Source organism: Coturnix japonica, chromosome 2 (assembly GCF_054131305.1).
Source record: "Coturnix japonica strain WE chromosome 2, WE-NBRP24, whole genome shotgun sequence".
In the NCBI taxonomy this organism is placed as follows: domain Eukaryota; kingdom Metazoa; phylum Chordata; class Aves; order Galliformes; family Phasianidae; genus Coturnix; species Coturnix japonica.
The window spans coordinates 55060267-55079434 of record NC_140664.1 but is presented as its reverse complement, the minus strand read 5'-3'; the positions used below and the strand labels follow the sequence as shown (position 1 = coordinate 55079434).

Sequence of the window (19168 nt, the reverse complement as noted above, 5' to 3'; positions counted from 1 at the left end):
CTTGACTCCACCTCTCCCAGATCCCATTTAAGGGCTGACCACCACTAAGGTAGCATCTCTTTCTAAGATTGCAGCTTTGTGGAGTTTTTGTGGTGGGTCTTGACACTGGTGGGTACCTATCTTGAAGACCTCAGAGTTGGTGAGTCCTTTTCCTTAGTTACCCTCTGGCTATTTATTTCTGGCTATATTTGTACTATTTCAACTGTACATTATGCTTGTATTATTTCCACTGTACAGGGGAGAAAAACACTCTGATGCAGCATAAAATAAACTAACAATTGTGCTAGACTGTGACTGGATCCAGAAAGAATTAATATAATCTGAATTATTTCAGTTAATTAAGCCTGCTCAGAACTACGCGTGAAAAGGATTCAACTCCCTCCACAAATTAAGCCTGCTCATTTAAAGTAATGTGAGATATTAAGATGCTACTGATATGACATTATTCAAGTATTCTTAATATAAATCTTCATCTTAGCAAAGAAAAAAGATAACAAATAAATCTATAAAACAAAAGCACAATAACACATACTGAGAGCATAGAAAATAAATGGCCTACCACTATATGCTTTTGAGTGTTTCTACTTCCTTATAGTCAATAGATAAAGTGAACTCCAGTATAAGGCCAAACTTTGTTTAACTTTGTCAATGATAATTTCAAAAGCAACTTGTACAGGAGAAAATTTAACAGGCAAAAGGCAGCTGAGTCACCACCTCTATTAGAGTGAATACACTTGCCAGAGGAACAGAAGTCCAAGATGATCCTGTGACAGTAGATTCCAGCTCAGTGTTCCTTGTCTTTAGGACCCCTCCAAGTCTACGGTATTTACTTTTTGTGCCTAGAGAAAAAGAAGTGATGTAGAATATGTGAGCTTTAGTAGAAAATTTTAGAAACTGTTGGAGAATCTTTAAATGGCTTTTATCAATTGCAAAGAAAACCTAGAATACCTACTGATAGGGTATGGGGATATAACAAACAAGCCCAATAACTTAAGGTACTAGCTTGAAGAAATCTATTTCAGAAAAAATCACAGATTTAAATATTATCACTTTTCACACCTGCTATTCCCATCCAGTTATTCCTCCTCTATCTAAATTCAGATAGCCAGGCTCATGTGTAACAAACTTGCATTGCTTGTGCCTTTCTTGCAGTGAGAGGCCCAAAACTGGACACAGTACTCAAGGTGCAGCCTCACCAGAGCTGAGTACAGGGGGACAATCACTTCCCTGTTCCTGCTGGCAACACTGTTTCTGATGGAAGCCAGGAGACCATTCACCTTCTTGGCCACCTGGGCACACTGGTTAGCTTAAGTATTTCCCTGGTCTGGAAGAAGAGGATGAGGTTGGAGAGTTCTTAAGCAAAATGGACCTAAGACCATGAGTTACAGCCAGAAATACTGAAGGAGATGGTAATGTCCTTGAGGAGCCATGCTCAATAATCTTTGAGCTATTCAATCTATTATCACTGTTGATATTTTTGAGAAGAGATGTCATGCAATATGCCCCACTGTATACTATGCTATAGCGTATTACTAATTTTAATTCCAGAAAAATTGTTCTAATCCCATTACTATGATTCAACACTAGGAACTATGTTACAGGATTGGAGTTAGCACTACACTTGGCCCTACAAATATAAAAATATGCATATGCACATACTTAAATGTACTTATTCATAAAGCTGGATAGTGCATGTTGTGGTTTCTACACTGGGACATTCATAAATGCATGTATCCACTGAACCTATGTGAATAAGTGGTATATATTTATGATATTCCACTAAATAATCAGCTGCTCATATTGTTCCTGGATTTTATTTTATTTTTTTCTTATGATACAGGAAGTACCATAGAATCATAGAATGGCCTGGGTTGAAAAGGACCACAATGATCATGTAGCTTCAACCCCCTGCTGTGTGTAGGGTCACCAACCACCAGACCAGGCTGCCCAGAGCCACATCCAGCCTGGCCTTGAATGCCTCCAGGGATGGGGCATCCACAGCCTCCTTGGGCAACCTGTTCCAGTGTGTCACCACCCTCCATGTGACAAACTTCCTCCTAATATGTAACCTAAATATCCGCTGTCTCACTTTAAAGCCATTCCCCCTGTTCCTATTGCTGTCCATCCTCATAAACAGCTGTTCTCCCTCCTGTTTAAACACTCCTTTCAAATACTGGAAGGCCACAATGAGGTCTTCCCTGTGCCATCTCCAAAGCACTTACCATTACTCTCGCTTACCCTTTTTTAGAACAATGAGAGGTGGACAGAGTTCCGTGTCAGTGTTGGATGAGAGCAGCAATCTCCCCTGTTGCTTTGACTCCTGCTGCACAGGGAGATCAGGAGAGAAGTGCAGCTCATCTGTCCCCCTGAACTCAGCCTCATCTCCCACAGTCTCCTCCATCTCCAACGCCACTCAAGAACTGACCTATATCAATAAAACAGAAAATGACTGTGTAAAGCGATGCTGTCAACAACCAATCACACTGGCAGTATGTGTTATGATTGTTTCACCATCAGTCATAGAATCAGGGAGTCATTAAGGCTGGAAAAGACCTCTAAGATCATACAGTCCCTCCGTGCTCACTGCCCACATCCCTCAGTGCCACATCCACACGGTTCTGAACACCTGGAGGGACGGTGACCCCCCCACCTCCCTATGCAGCCTGTGCTTTTGCATCACCGCTCTTACACCCACCTCTGCCGGTCCCCCCGCTGCAGGCTATGTGCTGCTGAGCTCTGTGCTCGCTCCCAGCCCGGCACTGCCCTCAGCTGCTATGGCAACCCCTACACAAACGCAGCTGCCGGGCTGGGACACCATCGCACTGACTTGCGGAATCAAACTCCATAACCACGAAGTAGTTATAAAGCAGGTGTGTTTAATGAGCGATGCGCATACACCCTGGTGCAAGGGGGATAGCTCCTCCAAACTTGCCCACCGTAAGGAGAAAAGTGTGTTACAGATATAGGTCAAGCTAATACATAATCAATAGTCTCCTCCTCAGTTTGACTACGTATTCATTACATTCCCTATGGCCCCATTCCCTCATTCCCAGTGACCCCGTTCCCTGCGACCCTTGCCGTTGTTTTGGGGTGAAATTCTTCTGTTTTCTTCTTGGTGTTATCTGCTGTTATCATTCTCCCATGTCGGCATCATCTTGCCCGGGGGTATCTAATCCTTCTTCTTGTCAGAGGTCTCAGGACAATTTCTTCTTATCCTTATTGCCCTCTTCTCTGGTTTTCTTTTGACTAAGTGTCTGTAATTCCCTTTTTCCCTGCCCTTTTAAATGTAAACTATCTACAGTTACCCTTTGTCTTGGTTTCTGTGAAGCTCCCCTTTCCCTTTCTATAGCAAAGTGTTAGCTTGCCTCCATTTTGGGGCTTTGCTTTTTTTGGTTTCCCACCAAATTTCTGATTTAACTGCTCTCCTACATGTTTTATAGAGGCTTTATGTGACACAAAGTTGCAAACAAGCAGCAGCCCGGAGCCCACAGCAGACCCCAGCACAGCACAAGAGGGTTTTGCATTGCACAAAAGGAAAGCGACTCGTCCTGTTGGCTTTTGCATTTCATTTATTGAAGTGATGTGTAAAACCGAGTTCACCTCAAGACGCATTAACAACTGCTTCCCCAGCACCAGCAAACAACACCACGGACGTTCCCAACGTTTTGGATGTGGTGTTGAGGGATATGATTTAGTACTGGGAAGTATTGGTGATGGTTGGACTGGATGATCTTCTAGGTCTTTTCCAACCTTGATGAATCACAGAATGAATCACAGAATGACCCGGGTTGGAAGGGACCTCAAGGATCATGTAGTTCCAACCCCCCTGCCTGGCAGGGCCACCAAACATACACATTTACTAGATCAGGTTGCCCAAGGCCCCGTCCAACCTGGCCTTGAACACCTCCAAGGACGCGGCATCCACAACCTCCCTGGGCAGCCTGTTCCAGGGCCTAACCACTCTCCTAGTGAACTTCCCCCTAACATTCAACCTAAAATAATTCTGTGACTGTGAACTGCAGCTGAGCACACCGCGCATGCGCAGGTGAGGCCCCGCAAGGCGCACGCCCTCCTCCCGAACAGCGAGGGAGCTGAGGGCTGCCCCTGCGCATGCGTACTTGGCCGTGACGCCAAGGGTCTGCGTTGTGCGCATGCGCGCTGCCCGCCTGTCAGCGCCGTGCCGAGGGGCGGCTGCTGCAGCCCGTGAGCGGTACCGCGGTGTCCGGCCATGGTGAGCGCTCCGCCGGTAGCGGCCAGCGGGAAGCGGGAGGGGAACGATCCGAGGAGCCGCTGGGATGGCGGGGCCCAAAGGGTGCCGAGAGGGTGCCGAGGGAGCGTCCGGGCCGATGTGGCGCAGGAATTCGGGGCTGAGGGCGCTTGGCGGCTGCGGGCTCGCCGGGGCGGGGCTCCGGCCTACGGGCACCTGCCGGGCTGTGGCGGCTGAGGGAGCCGGGTGCGCTGCGCTTCGTGCCCGCTGTGTGGTGAGGGGATGCGTCCTGCACAGCCCGCGGCCTGGCACTACCCGCCGTGTATCGCTGCTCGTGTCTGCTCGGCTGACTGTGGAAGTTTCCCTAAAGCGCCGGGCTTGGTTTGGCTGAGGGAGTTGGGTTTGTTCAGCCTGGAGAAGAGAAGGTTGCGGGGTGACCTCATTGCAGCCTTTCAATACCTGAAGGGAACCTACACCCAGGAGGGGAGTAAACTCTTTGAAAGGGCTGACAATAGCAGGACACGGGGAAATGGTTTTAAGTTAAAAGAGGGAAGATTTAGGTTGGATGTTAGGGGGAAGTTCTTCACTAGGAGAGTGGTTAGGTCCTGGAACAGGCTGCCCAGGGAGGTTGTGGATGCCCCGTCCTTGGAGGTGTTCAAGGCCAGGTTGGACGGGGCCCTGGGCAACCTGATCTAGTAAATGTGTATGTTTGGTGGCCCTGCCAGGCAGGGGGGTTGGAACTACATGATCCTTGAGGTCCCTTCCAACCCGGGTCATTCTGTGATTCTGTGATTGGTTTTGTTGGCTCTTTGCTCGTGGTGACGGCTGACAGCCTCTGTAAAGTTGGCACGGGTTCCTGAAGTTTGCTCTTCCTGTGTGAGCGGTTGGTGGTTGTGAAATGGCCCAGTCATTGCAGCACGTCGCCGTGTAATCAGAAGGTTGCGTGAGGTGCGTCGGCTGCCCGAGTTGTGGCTGTGTGTGTTAAAGCTGCCCTAACTCTGCTCATACTGTTTACTCAGAGGGTGGTGAGGTACTGGCACAGCTGCCCATAGAAGCTGTGGTGCCCCATCCCTGGAGGTGCTCAAGGCCAGGTTGGATGGGGCCCTGGGCAGCTGAACTGCTGGTGGGCAGCCCTGCCCATGGCAGGGGGTGGGGATGGGTGGGCTTTGAGGGCCCTTCCATCAAAAATCTAAACAAAAGTGCTTTGTAGTTCAGTCTTCAAGTTTAGAGCTTCCATGGTTATGTTTCTCTCCACTGCTGATACCAGATTTGAGTTACTGCCGGGGGACTCTAGATGTTTCACTTCCAACAGGTTTAAGTTCTGGGAGAGGAATCCACAACATTCCTATATGCATCTCTCATTCCCCTTTTAATAGGCAAACGTACCCTAGGTTACATAGTTTGAATAGATAGAGAGCCATCGAGTGAAAGCGTATGTTCTAAAACAGTTACGTTTCTTTTCAGCGCTGTTGAATGATGAAGGCATTCTGAGGTCCTAATCAGCCATGGAGGAAACAGATAGGGAAGCGGTTGCAACTGCTGTTCAGAGGGTGGCTGGAATGCTTCAGCGTCCTGATCAGCTGGATAAAGTGGAGCAGTATCGCAGGAGGGAAGCTCGTAAGAAGGCTTCAGTGGAAGCTCGACTCAAGGTACACAGAATGAGCTTTCCTTTTTTCTTTTCCTTCTGTGTTTTCATTCAGACAGCTTTAAAACATGGACTTGAATTTTTGGTCTGACTGCGAAAGAGAAGTTTTGAAACTAACGTGAGCAAATGTTTTATATCCTGTTGAAATTTTGTTCAAGCATTTCAGATGTTCTCATGACCTGTAGCTTGTACAGTTTATTCACAGACAAGTTCCCTCCTGCAGTGTAGCCTATCAGCCTGCAAATGTTGTATCATAGAATCATAGAATTACTCAGGTTGGAAAAGATCTTGAAGATCATCAAGTCCAACCACAGCCTAATCAGTACCCTAACTCTAACAACCCTACACTAAATCGTATCCCTGAGCACCACATCCAAATGGCTCTTAAACACATTCAGGGATGGTGACTCAACCACCTCCCTGGGGAGCCTATTCCAGTACCTAAATACCCCTTCTGTAAAGAAGTTCTTCTTAATATCCAACCTAAACTTGCCCTGGTGCAACTTGAGGCCATTTCCCCTCGTCCTGTCACTTGTCACTAATGAGAAGAGACCTGCCCCACTCTCACTGTAAGCACCTTTCAGGTACTGGAAGAGGGCGATCAAGTCTCCCCTCAGCCTCCTTTTGCCCAAACTAAACAGCCCCAGGTCCCTTAGCCTCTCCTCATAGGGCTGATTCTCCAAGCTCTTCAGAAGCCTCACTGCCCTTCTCTGGGCCTGCTCCAGTACCTCAATGTCTTTTTTGTACTGAGGTGCCCAAAACTGAACGCAGTACTCGAGGTGAGGCCTCACCAATGCCGAGTACACCAATGCCGATGACTTCCCAGTTATAAGCAGTTATATTCAGGGTACCAGCAGGCTTCTTAGATGAAAAAGAGCTGTAAAAGTAACTCTTCAGTATCCATCTGAGGATTAAAAACTAAGAACCTCACTGAAAGGAGCATGGAAGGAATCGAAAGCTTTCAAACAGGAAAGGACAGTGGATCCTGATGAACAAGAGAGGAGGCAGGTAGACCAGATGCTTTAAGAATCCAGTTTAAGTGCAGATTGTTGACTCACTGTATGTTAATGAATCACTGAAGTTATTAATCTTCTGGCTGTTTCACCAGACCATAAATGTCTGAACACAACTTTTTGAGTTTTGTAAATGCTGAGATCCTCCTTATAGTAGGTTGTAGCTCAGAAAAATACATTTTTATCAGTAAAATCAGTCTATGGTAATTCAAATTACGTAAACAAATGTGGCTTAAGATCAACCATATTTTCCTGGGACGTTCCCCTTACTTTTAAAACACAGTAAATGTTGTTCATAGCTACCAGGATTTCCTCTTTGGCTTCTCATAACAGGCAAAAACAAACCCGTGACAGCTCAGGCCTTTTGACCTTACATGTACAGCCAAAGTTATGGCCAGTGCTGAGCTAAACTGTGTGTGCCTCGTTCCTTTACAGTTTGCTTCAAGTCCTTGAGTTCAGCAATGGAATTTTCACTGCTGCCTTTGGTTTTGGCTTGTCTTTTGAACTCTGTTATTTCCAGTTTCATTATCTCCTGTCTGATTTCATTTTAGTTGCATATTTAAGTAGATAGCTACCTAAAACATGGATGTGGTCTGATTTCTTTCATGTGCTTTGTAACACATGTTAGTAATGTGTCAAGACTTTGAAACGATATTCAGGAGTAATGGCCCATTTGAAGAATCAAGTACTACCTGTCACAAGAGAGAGCCATATCAACAGCCTTGCCGTATGTCATAACAATCTAGTAGTCGCCTTGTCAATCTGCTTGTTTTACATGGACCGAATATTACTTACAGTGCATTATGATTAATGTGAGAGTTCTTTCTTTGTCTTTTTGCTTGCGTTTAAGGCAGCAATCCAGTCGCAGCTGGATGGAGTCCGGACGGGTTTAAGTCAACTGCACAATGCACTGAATGATGTAAAGGACATCCAGCAGTCTTTGATAGATGTCAATAAAGACTGGAGACAGAGCATCAACACCATTGAAAACCTCAAGGACGTTAAGGATGCTGTGGTCCAGCACAGCCAGCTGGCAGCTGCTGTGGAAAATCTCAAAAACATCTTTTCAGGTAGTTTGCTGTTCTTTATATAATCCATCGCAGTCTTAAAGCATTTCAAAGGGGTACAAGATACAGATGAAGGTACAGAAGATTCCCTACAAGTCTTTCTCACACAGCAGTTAAGAACCTCGAGGATGATTTGTGTTTCTACTTGAAGTAACATCCAGCTAACGGCAATGAATGTTTGTATGTTCCAGTGTTAATTTGTTTCAGGGATGTTGCTATAATTTACTGACACAAATGCAGTTGAGACCTGAATGCAGCCTTTTGTTTCCTAGTATCCTGCCAGACTTTGAGTGTGAAGTGTTTCCCCTGAGATTGTTACAAAGTAGAGTCGATGGTAACTTCCCACTCAGGGAACCAAATGTTTTTTTACAACGAGTCAAATGATTTTCACCATAATTAATGATTGTAATTGTCTTAGTGAGCCTTTTGTTTAATTGGATTGCCAGTATTTAGCACTGCCTGTCATTCTTGTGGCGACATTTCCTGCAAGTATTTTTTGTTCTTCTTGCCACTGAATCCTAATCCAATTCTGTATTGTTCCTTAAATCATAGAATCATAGAATTACCCAGGCTGGAAAAGACTTTGAAGATCAAGTCCAACTGCAGCCTAACCAGTACCCTAACTCTAACAACCCTACACTAATCTAATCTAAATACTGAATGTTGTTTTCCCATTTGTTTCCGAGCACTCATAATGTCTTGAGTTTATCTTTGGCATTTTGATCTATTTCCCCCTCTTTTTTCCTTTTTGCCTTCGTTGCAGTTCCAGAGATAGTGAGGGAGACTCAAGATCTGATTGAGCGAGGGGAACTTCTGCAAGCTCATCGAAAGCTGATGGATTTGGAGTGTTCTCGCGATAACCTGATGTATGAGCAGTATCGCATGGACAGCAAAAACACGCACGACATGAACCTCATCCATACGTACTTTGGGGATATGCAGAAACTTTCTGAGGAGCTGGCCAAGCAGTTGTGGATGGTAGTTCAGAGATCTCTCGTTACGGTTCGTCGAGATCCGACCTTGCTTGTTTCTGTTGTTAGGATAATTGAAAGGGAAGAAAAAATCGACAGGCGCATGTTAGACCGGAAAAAACAGACTGGGTTCATTCCTCCTGGCAGGCCAAAGAAATGGAAGGAGAAAATGTTCAACATTTTGGAAAGAACTGTCAGCATACGAATCGAAGGCACTCAAGCGGATACTAGAGAATCTGACAAAATGTGGCTTGTGCGCCATCTAGAAATCATACGGAAATACGTCCTCGATGACCTTCTAGTGGCTAAAACCCTGCTGGATCAATGCTTTCCCCCACATTATGACATTTTCAAACGATTGCTAAACATGTACCATCAGGCTTTGTCCACCCGCATGCAGGAGCTCGCTGCAGAGGATCTGGAAGCAAATGAGATTGTTAGCCTTCTCACTTGGGTTTTAAATACTTACAAAAGGTAAAGTCCCACTTACCTTTCTGCGAGAAAAGTTGAGGATAAGCATATACCACACAGTCTGTGTACCAATAATTGTGTGTCTGTTAACAGAAGATAAAGAAGTGGCGCAGTGGTAGGAATGCCGCGTTGCAACACTGGAGGCCTGGGTTCGAATCCCCCTGTGGCGCAAGTGGTAGAAGTGCCGCTCTGCTACACAGGAGGCTCGAATCCCAGAGGTTGGACTCGATGATCTCTAAGGTCCCTTCCAACCCACATGAGACTGTGATACTGTGAAGATACAGCTGTTTATACATAAAAAAGAAGTGGAATGATAGTAAAGGACTGTTGAGATTTGTTAATGCCTTTTACTTTCTTGAGGCTACTCAAGACTTCTCCAGGTTTTCTAGCACATGGTTTTAAGTTGCTTTATAAGCTTGAGGCTTTAAACGCAGTTCCAGACCACTGTGGAGCTGCTGTCAGCCTCAGTGTGTTTGTGCAGCACTCGGTGAAGAACTGGGGAGAGCAGAGGAGATGAAAAGCTTGTGTGTGTGAAGCAAAATGTTTTTCATTGGGCACAGCCCCAGTATATGAGTGTGATTGTTTGCTTTCTATTGTTCTCCTTTGCAGAGCGTGGGACTGTTGAAGTATTGCTTCATGTCTGTTAAATGGAAAGAATGTAGTTACTTCCTCCAGATTTTATCTTGGAACCTCACAACAGTTTATTTCTTTAGGAGAATTTCTGCCCATAGGTTCTCTCCTGCGATACTGTCAGACTCTTCATGTCTCTCCTGTGATACTGTCAGACTCTTAGTGTCTTTTGAGTGCTGTGATATGTTGAAGTAATGTAAGGATTGGGTCCGTCCCGTTGTTCTCCTGATAGAGCAGCTCAAAAGGCAGCGTTTTAATGTTAGCCGACACATAGTTACTAGGCAACTGATTTATTTGGGAAAAAGTGCTGCTCGCTTGTTGTGCTTTATGACTAACCTTCTTCTCAATAGCTGGCAGTGACCCAGAGTCTGCACCATGTGTGCTTTTTGCCGTCTTCAGTTATTTGATCTCACTGTTTCAACAGATGGAGCTCTTGGTAGGTTTAGAGTATAGCACCGTTCAGCAAATAGGTTGGAACTACTGGAACTGCTGTCCCAGGGCATTTTTATAACCTGTTTTAAGATGTGTTTTGGCTTACTCTGCTTTGCTTCATGCTGTGACATTCTTCTGCTTTTCTTCCCTATAGTGAACACCCAGGAGCAGCCCCTAATGCATGTTTAATATATAGGCCAGGAGGGTATACTTGAGATGCAGCTGATGAGATAAAGGAGCTCAGTTCACTGGCCTTCTCTTCATTATTACTAGAAGGCCAGAGGAATGAAGCAATGAATGCAAATCAGAAACGTGTGACTCCCTCTTCCTATGGGGGCACGGCAGAAATCCTGCTCCCAGGTTTTTCATTCACAGCCTTGGGCTGATGTTCCACTGAGACAGTTCTTAGTCTAAAAACTATGTACAAGGAAAAAAAGTCAGGAAAAGCTGAAGGCCTTAAAGATCATCAAGTCCAACCGCAACCTAACCACAGTACCCTAAATCTAACAACCCTCTGCTGAATCATATCTCCGAGCACCACTTTAATCTGTGCTTTAGGAGGAGCCTCGGTTGCGTAAGACTCTGATGATGCCCATATTCATGATATCATTTTATTAGATACTACAATAAAGTGTTGATAAAACTGCTGAGAAGAGAGTTCAGCAGCATTGCTGCAGTTAGTGTCAGCGATCTTCACACTAATGTATGGGAAGCATGGTGCTGTATATCTGTACCATGTCCTAAGGCTGACTACCTTTCTTACAAGATGCAGCAGAGTTGGCATCAGGCCTCCCATGAAAGGCAGAATAGAAGTTCTCCTGTGTTAGTTTCCAGGGAATACAACTCTGACTGGAACTTCAACTTAATTGTGAATGTTTTGTGATGGGAAGTAACCCTTTCCAGTGGTTTGAAGCTTCCTGGTGAGGGTTGTGTTATTGCTTCCTTTGCAACAACTGGGAAAGGAGTATTTTATTGAAAGTCTTTGAGGACTGGAAATAAGGGTCTGTGTTCTTTCTTCTATGGCTTCATTTGGTGTGCCTTAAGACAAGTTTGATGTTTCTGTGGCTTCCTGAAGTAAAGAAAATGGTGGTTAATGAGATTAGAAATACTTTCTAATACAGCATAATGCCATAACCAGCTTCTCGTTTACCGCTAATGACTCTAGAACAGGTCCTGCTATTACTTGTTTTCCTTATGTGAACAGTGATGGAGTGGGATTCAGCTTTCTGAGAACCTTGAGCCCCTTAATATCTACAGTCTCCTTTCCTGCACCTCAGGATGACATTACAAATGGAAAGGGCTCAGTTGCACTGGGTTCTATGCCTTCACAGACAACACATTTGTATTGTTTTCTTAGTGATAAGTAAACATCATGAAGCATACAGATATCATAGTATCATAGTCTCGTGCGGGTTGGAAGGGACCTTAGAGATCATCGAGTCCAACCCCTGGGATTCGAGCCTCCTGTGTATCAGAGTCTTCTACCACTTGCGCCACAGGGGATTCAAACCCTGGCCCCGGTGTTGCAAAGCAGCATTCCTACCACTGCGCCACCGGGGCACATAAGCTGGAGTACATTTGTAGGGCTGCAATGGTTTTTGTGATGTGGAAGCACTGCTGTGCTGACTCACTGCCTTAGATCCTATTCTCTCATCTAGCTTTACATCCGTTCCATAAAGTTCTTAATAGTGGCAATAAGTACGTGTACAAAGAATGTGAAAATTCTCCCCCTACTGTGATCATACCAAAAAAGCGACGTAGTTTTTTAACTTCCATCTCATTTTCCTTTGCTGCTCTGAAATGTTGTGTTGTGTCTTATTTTGTTTTTAAACTCAGTACAGAGATGATGGGGAATTCAGAGCTGTCTCCTGAAGTGGATGCAAATTCTCTGAATCTTCTGCTTTCGCAAAATGTGGTAGATGAGCTTCTCAGCAAGTACATGTCAACACTTACTGTAAGTAGTAGTAACTGAAAGATTCCTTCATACAAATGTATAGCCACACAGGTGCCTTAGTACTCAAAGTGCTGTACTTCCATCAGAAGAAAATAGTGACAAACGTGATCTTGGTGCCTTTACTTTTATAAGTCTTCATATATTACATTTGATACCAATGTGATCTTCTCAAGGTAATCAGGATGCTCATGGGACACATTTGCCAGTCTTCTTCATTTAATGCTTGTCAGCTGCCTAAGCAGAACATTTCCTTTTGCACGTGCCTTTTCAAGTGCATTTTAAATACAAAAGCGCTGTGTCTTGTTTGCAGCAGGTGGCACTTCATCTTTGTAAAACTAAGTCACAAAAATTGGCCAGCTACAGGGCAAAGGAATCAGTATGTGGTTGCCAGGCTTTTAAATGAATTTTGCTTTGATCATACATTGTTGTTTGCATCTTAGACTGGCTATTGGAGTATGTGGAACTTTGAACTGGCTGTTCTTTTCTTGTTCAGTTGTATTCCTAAGTCTGGGAGCTCTGCCAAGCAGAGGAGGGAGGTCTTTAGCTGCTTTAATTTGTTAGATACTAAAACACGCAGAACAACTGCTACCAGTTGGACTTGATGCCCATCACATCTTGTTATCGGTTATTGCACTTCTCTGTGACTGCTATTCTGAATATTGCAATATTTTATTTTCCTTTAATTGTAGTGCTGGATTAAACAATCTCTGCTTTCTTTTGGTTGCTTCTTTTGATGTAGTCTAACATCATTGGCTGGCTGAGGAAAGCATTGGAGACAGATAAAAAAGACTGGGTAAAAGAAACAGAGCCAGAAGCAGATCAAGATGGGTACTATCAGACTACGCTCCCAGCTATTGTCTTTCAGGTATAAGAAAACTTGTTTATTCTAGGAAACAAAACCTGTAGGAGGAGTTTTTGGTTGGTTGGTTGTTTAAATAAAATTGGTGCCAGTGACCATTCTCTTTTACTTACCATTGAGGCAGGCCTGCCTTTACAACTCAACTTTTTCTCTTAATGTAGATGTTTGAGCAGAATCTTCAGGTAGCTGCACAGATAAATGAAGATTTGAAAACAAAGGTACTCCTCCTGTGTCTTCAACAAATGAATTCTTTTCTGACCAGGTAAAACAATTTAAAAACTATAAATCCTTTATCTTGCCTCCACTTGTCTTCATTGCTTGGTTTTCCTGTGGATGTTTCTTTATTTCATTGTCTCTTTGTGCTGATGAAGCTTTTCTTAAGTTTTCTTTTCTTCCTTCCTTCACCAGTGAAGCTTTGTGTTGGTGAGTGGCACTATGAGTTCCTCTTTGTTTTTGGAGTCAGTTCCTCTTTCTTTGATGTTTTAAGCTAATAACTCTTTCTCGTAACAAAAAGAGAAACAAAGATGAAGCACCACATGAGCAACAAGCCCTTGAAAATACTTGAAGATAAATGTCATGTCCTTATGGAGCATTTAATTCTACGGTGTGTAGTTATTACAGGTTTTGTGTCTGATTAACGTTAATTCTTTTGTATATGTCACAGATACAAAGAGGAAGCACAGTTTTACAAAGAAGAACATCTTAAAAATCGCCAGTATCCTCAGTGCTACGTTCAATACATGATTGCAGTCATCAACAACTGTCAAACTTTTAAGTAAGTCTGTATTTTCTTGCTAGATTTAATTTGTGATACTACGTGTTCCCAAGGCTTCGTTGGATTTTTGTATGCAAAGAGGGTTTTAGGTGAGATAGTTTAGCTGCCCACAGAAAGCCAATAGGTTTAAATGTATTTAACGTTTTAGGAAGCAATCCTTGTTGCTCCTGTTGGCAAACCAAATCACGTTCACCCATGAAAAGCCACTCTGCTTTCAGAATTACAGATATCTGTTTCATTTTGTCCGGGACCAATGATCTTTTCCTACATTTTTTCTCTCACAGTCCACCTTCAAGCACTGTGATCAAGGTGGATGAAATGGAGGACATTAAGGGTATAGTTGACTTTATTCAGAATGTTAAAGCAGGAGAAAGAAATCCTCATTGCTCACGTTTCAAAAACAAGTCCTTCATTTCAGAGTTCGGCAATCCAGTCTCGTTCATCTCTTTCTGCTGCCATACTCAAGTCTACAGATGAACGGTAGTTTTTATGTTTTTTAACCAGCATACAAGTAACTTAGTGTGGTCACTGGAAAATCATGCTGAGGAGTCACTTAAGGCTTCCAAAGCAAGCAGAAAACATTGTTTCACCTTGCAAAAATAAGACTGGTATGTCTGTTTCTGTTCGTGCACTCGGAACGTTTAGTAGCAATGCGTCTTCTTCAGTGGATGATGAAAGGCCTTGTTATTTGTCACAGAGAATCTATTATCAGTCTGAAAAGAAAATACTTGAAAGTTGAAATGGAAGAGACATTATCGAGCAGTCATGCAAGCATGGATGCGATTTTAGACATCATTGCCAAAGAAGGATGCTCTAGCCTGCTAGATGAAGTCTTCATGGATTTAGAGGTTGGAACTTTTTTCCTCAAAAACAAAACCAAAACAAAAATGCAAAAAGCATTATTTCCTAGGAAAAATAATACAGGAATGATGTAGGTCTGAAATGTCCTGATTGCTGAACGTGTGCTAGCAAAACGCAAGGAAACCTCGTTGGTACAGTTTGGGTGTCAGAGACTGAAAGGGTTTTTGATTGTATTTAATGGGATCCTTTCAGAAATAGTGAATATACATATAGTTTAGGAGAGTGGACTCAGTCAAGTAGTTGCACAGCTGCATTGTAGCAATTGTTTGCTACTGATGATAAGCTGCTGTCTTTGTACAGGTGCCATAAGGAAGCCATTAAGATTGCTCATTGACGGTAAAGATTGTCAGTTGCTAACTGATAAATTTGGTTTAGGAATTCTGGCTTCTGATAGAATCCCCCTAAAAAAGGGGGGAAAGAAAGCCAAAACAAAAAAAGAGGGCTATGTATAGTTAAGAGAAATTGGAAATGCAGGGAGGAAGGTGGAGAAATGAGAGAGATGTGGAATGAAAACACATGTTCTGAGTATTTTGGTTGTGAATAATGTTTTGAAATGATTCACAGTAAGCAAGATGTGGGAGCACTGTTTATTCTAAACCTGGAGCTCTTCAGCAAGACCTTTATGTTTTGTTAACTGTGTTAGTTAATTAAGAAGAGGCACTCAACCCAGCGCTCTTTGAATTATTTATCCTGAAGCTTTGTGTCTCCATTGGCATTTGTACAACGCTTCAATACACAAAGTTTTTTCACTGGGTAGAGGAAACAAGATAGCTGTGTAGGTGTTGAGAATATCGGAATTGTATGTTACAGAGTTGTGGGAAAGGCATAAAGAACATAGGCCATGTAGCACCATGGACAGGAACACCTGCATAGCCAGTAGTAGCTCAAGGGAACGAGCACCAAATCTCATTCTTGCAACAGTGAAAAGGTGCGTTGTGTTAAACTGGAATTGTCCTCCTGAGGAAATTTTGTTCTTGGACCTTATTTTTTTTTATTCAGCATAGATGTTTAAATAGAGAAAATCCAAAAGGATTTTGGAGACTCCTGTGAAATAAATGCTTAGGTTAGTGCAGTTGGTTTACATGCGCAACTGGTGTGTAGGTCAAGGTAGCACTCTATGGCAGCTCTAGTTCTGACAGCCCATCAGCATTGTTTTCCTGTGTTAGCTGTTCTGTTGAAGGAATGTAATTCAGCAATACGTAACGCTTGGAATTGTTTCTTTATCTTTCTTAATTGCACTGAGCTGATGAAAAGCGTCAAAACCTTCATCTCATCAATTCTGTTATTTTCTCAGCCCCATCTGAATGAGCTGATGACGAAGAAGTGGTTGTTGGGGTCTAATGCTGTGGGAACTATTTGTGTCACTGTAGAGGATTACTTTAATGACTTTGCAAAAATAAAAAAGCCTTATAAAAAGGTAGGTGCAAAATATTCTACGGTACCTCGCTAATATACTCTGAATGTCCTTTTGGTTTGGCTTTTATGGCTACTGTGTGGAATGGAGAATTGGAACACAGGCATTGAAATTGTGAATTGATGTTCTAGCACTAAGTAGGATGTGTCTTTCCCTCAAATTAAAACATTCTTGATTAACTTACTTCTGAAAGTTCAGGTTTTAAAAGCCATGTGAACAGAGCAGATTTTCACATCTGTTAGCATCATGAATATCTGAAGCCATTCCAAGTATATTATATTAGAATCATAGAATTACCCAGGTTGGAAAAGACCTTGAAGATCATCAAGTCCAACCACAGCCTAACCAGTACCCTAACTCTAACAACCCTACACTAAATCATATCCCTGAGCACCACATCCAAACGGCTCTTAAACACATCCAGGGATGGTGACTCAACCACCTCCCTGGGGAGCCTATTCCAGTACCTAACTAAATTAATATATTATATTAATATACTATCTGTATTAGTGCAAACCATATATAAACCATATATAAACCATATATAAAGCACAACAACGTGTTTCAAAGCCTAATCATTGCACAGAATGGGGACTTTGGTAGTTATCACTGGCATAAGGCTCCTCTTCTTTCTTTCAGACGATGACCATGGAGGCCCATCGAAGGGTGGTTGTGGAATACATCAGGGCCATCATGTTGAAACGCATCTCTTTCAAGAATGCAGAAGAGAGAAAAGAGGGTGCAGAAAAAATGATCAAAGAAGCAGAACAGTTCAGATTTCTGTTTAAGAAACTCACATCTGTAAGTATTTGTTTCAACAACAATGTTAACTTAGTAATGATATCTGTGGGTGGGAAGGAATAGGGAAATGCAGAAGAAAAGAGCCTTAATATGACAGTTTGCAAAGGTTTTTGTCTTAATGGCTAAAGTTTCCACTACTGAGGGAATTTAACAGCATCGTCATTATTATTTTTATCACTATTTTCCAGGGATCTGGAGAGGACACCGAAGGACTCTGTGATATCATTGAAGCTATTGCAGAGGTTATCAAACTAACCGATCCTTCCCTGCTCTATCTGGAAGTTTCAACTTTAGTCAGTAAATACCCAGATATCAGGTAATTCTCTTTGCCTTCAAAGTCAAAAAGAGGTAATACAGTTTCTTCTTATCAGTGGGATAATTTGAAAACAATGTGTAATATGTTCATATCGATCATATTTGGAAATGTAGATGCTCTTTCCAAATGATGCTAATCGCAAACGTACATGTCTTGGACTAGGAGGTATAACACAGTATCACACAGTGTCACAGTCTCATGTGGGTTGGAAGGGACCTTAGAGATCATCAAGTCCAACCCCCGGGATTCGAGCCTCTGTGTAGCAGAGCGGCACTTCTACCACTTGCGCCACAGGGGGGATTCAAACCCGGGCTCTGGTGTTGCAAAGTGGCATTCCTACCACTGTGTCACCGGGGCACAATATGCGTTTAAGTACTCACTGGTATGGCAAAGGAATAATGGGAATATTCCTGTTGCGTCTCGGGAGGATGAAACGCATCTTAAATTCCTAAGCGTAGTCAAAAATAGTGCCTTATAGGTAGCTGGAAACACCAGTTCTTTGTGACTCGAGATCTGATTATGAATTAGAGTCAGTGAAGGATGATGTGTGATATTTCCAATGCAGTATTATTTCCGCAAGAGCTAATGCCAGCCTTACCTTTGCGTTTTGGCAGGGATGACCACATTGCGGCTTTGCTGACGGTGAGGGGAGATGCCAGCAGAGATATGAAGCAGACTATCATCGAGACTTTGGATCAAGGGCCAAGCCAACCCAACCCAAACTACGTGCCAATTTTTAAAGAAATTACAGTTCCTACTCTAACTGTGCCGAAACTACTTAAGTAATGGACAGCTCTGTTCATGTGTGGGATCCCACTGGTGTGGGATTGATGGGTGTGAAGTATTAGAGGGCAAGTTTGGCAGTGCTATTTCAAGTAACATTCGATGCACACTAGATCTGTTTCTTTCTGAAGATGTGGAATATAATGAGATTTCTACAGGTGCTGATGCTGCTGTCAGCAAATACATTTTGAGTCGTGAAATGTGGCATTGCAAATGTATAAAGATACTTACACTGAAAATAACACGGCTGTGGCAGTGCTGGGTGTATATTGCTGTCCTAGAGTCATCGTCCCATGGCACAGCATTGGGTGTACATTAATGTCCCCATTCCACTCCCACGTTAAACTTGGTGTATGTAATTACTTGGGTGTAAAATAGTTTATGGCAAAAACCTTAATTATGGAGCCAGCTTCCTGGCCACGGGACTGTAGAGGGAATAAATAAATAGCTAAAAACAGCATGAGGTACAATATGTCTTTGTGGATTCACTAAAAAGAGCACACGAATCATCACTTGTTCAATAAAATGCTGGACCATGGCCATGTTCTGCTGTGTGTGCTGTGTTTTGGCTGAGGGGGGGGATGAACTTTTACATAGTGAAAGGTCTGGAGCACAGGCCTTATGAGGGGCGGCTGAGGGAGCTGGGATTGTTCAGCCTGGAGAAGAGGAGGCTCAGGGGAGACATTATTGCTCTCTATAACTTCCTGAAGGGAGGTTGTGATGAGGAGGGGCTTGGCCTCTTCTGCCAGGCAACAAACAGGACCCGAGTAAATGGCTGCAAGTTGTACCAGATGAGGTTTAGATTGGATATAAGAAGGAGCTTTATCTCTCAGACAGTGGTCAGACACTGGAATGGCTGCATAGGGAGGTGGTGGAGTCACCATCCCTGTCAGTGTTCGAGAGGCATCTGGATGAGGAGCTACGAGATATGGTTTAGTGCTTTGCTGTAGGTATGGTAATGGGAGGGCG

The 19168-nt window shown here is 43.3% G+C and overlaps 2 protein-coding genes across 3 annotated transcripts in view; one reads left to right on the top strand and one right to left on the bottom strand.

Annotated features, from left to right (window-relative positions):
* Positions 1-2779, bottom strand: part of LOC107309909 (dynein axonemal heavy chain 5-like) — a 140147-nt gene extending 137368 nt beyond the window's left edge. The window contains exons 1-3 of the mRNA XM_085539832.1: positions 2696-2779; positions 2239-2425; positions 715-839 (exon numbers count right to left, since the gene is read on the bottom strand). Coding sequence (XP_085395958.1) covers positions 715-839; positions 2239-2401 — 288 coding nt within the window. The 5' untranslated portion in view covers positions 2402-2425; positions 2696-2779. The remainder of the gene's footprint in view (positions 1-714; positions 840-2238; positions 2426-2695) is intronic.
* Positions 2780-4145: 1366 nt separating this feature from the next.
* EXOC3 (exocyst complex component 3) lies at positions 4146-18737 on the top strand. 2 transcript variants are annotated; one of them, XM_015855176.3, is made up of 13 exons: positions 4146-4231; positions 5672-5856; positions 7716-7935; positions 8696-9377; positions 12273-12390; positions 13130-13255; positions 13411-13511; positions 13914-14024; positions 14722-14872; positions 16180-16302; positions 16939-17100; positions 17289-17416; positions 18031-18737. In XM_015855176.3, exons 2-13 carry the CDS (start codon positions 5713-5715, stop codon positions 18200-18202), a joined length of 2238 nt encoding a protein of 745 aa, XP_015710662.1. In that variant the 5' UTR covers positions 4146-4231; positions 5672-5712; the 3' UTR covers positions 18203-18737. The 2 variants fall into 2 exon arrangements, 1 of the variants encoding a protein (XP_015710662.1); XR_014943445.1 differs by lacking the exon at positions 14722-14872.
* Positions 18738-19168: the final 431 nt, after the last annotated feature.

Bases quoted from the DNA above. Each gene is read 5' to 3' on its own strand.
- EXOC3 (XM_015855176.3), top strand. From the start codon at position 5,713: ATGGAGGAAACAGATAGGGAAGCGGTTGCAACTGCTGTTCAGAGGGTG. The intron at 7,936-8,695 runs GTAGTTTGCTGT...CCTTCGTTGCAG, and splicing joins TCTCAAAAACATCTTTTCAG to TTCCAGAGATAGTGAGGGAG. The intron at 12,391-13,129 runs GTAAGTAGTAGT...CTTTTGATGTAG, and splicing joins AGTACATGTCAACACTTACT to TCTAACATCATTGGCTGGCT.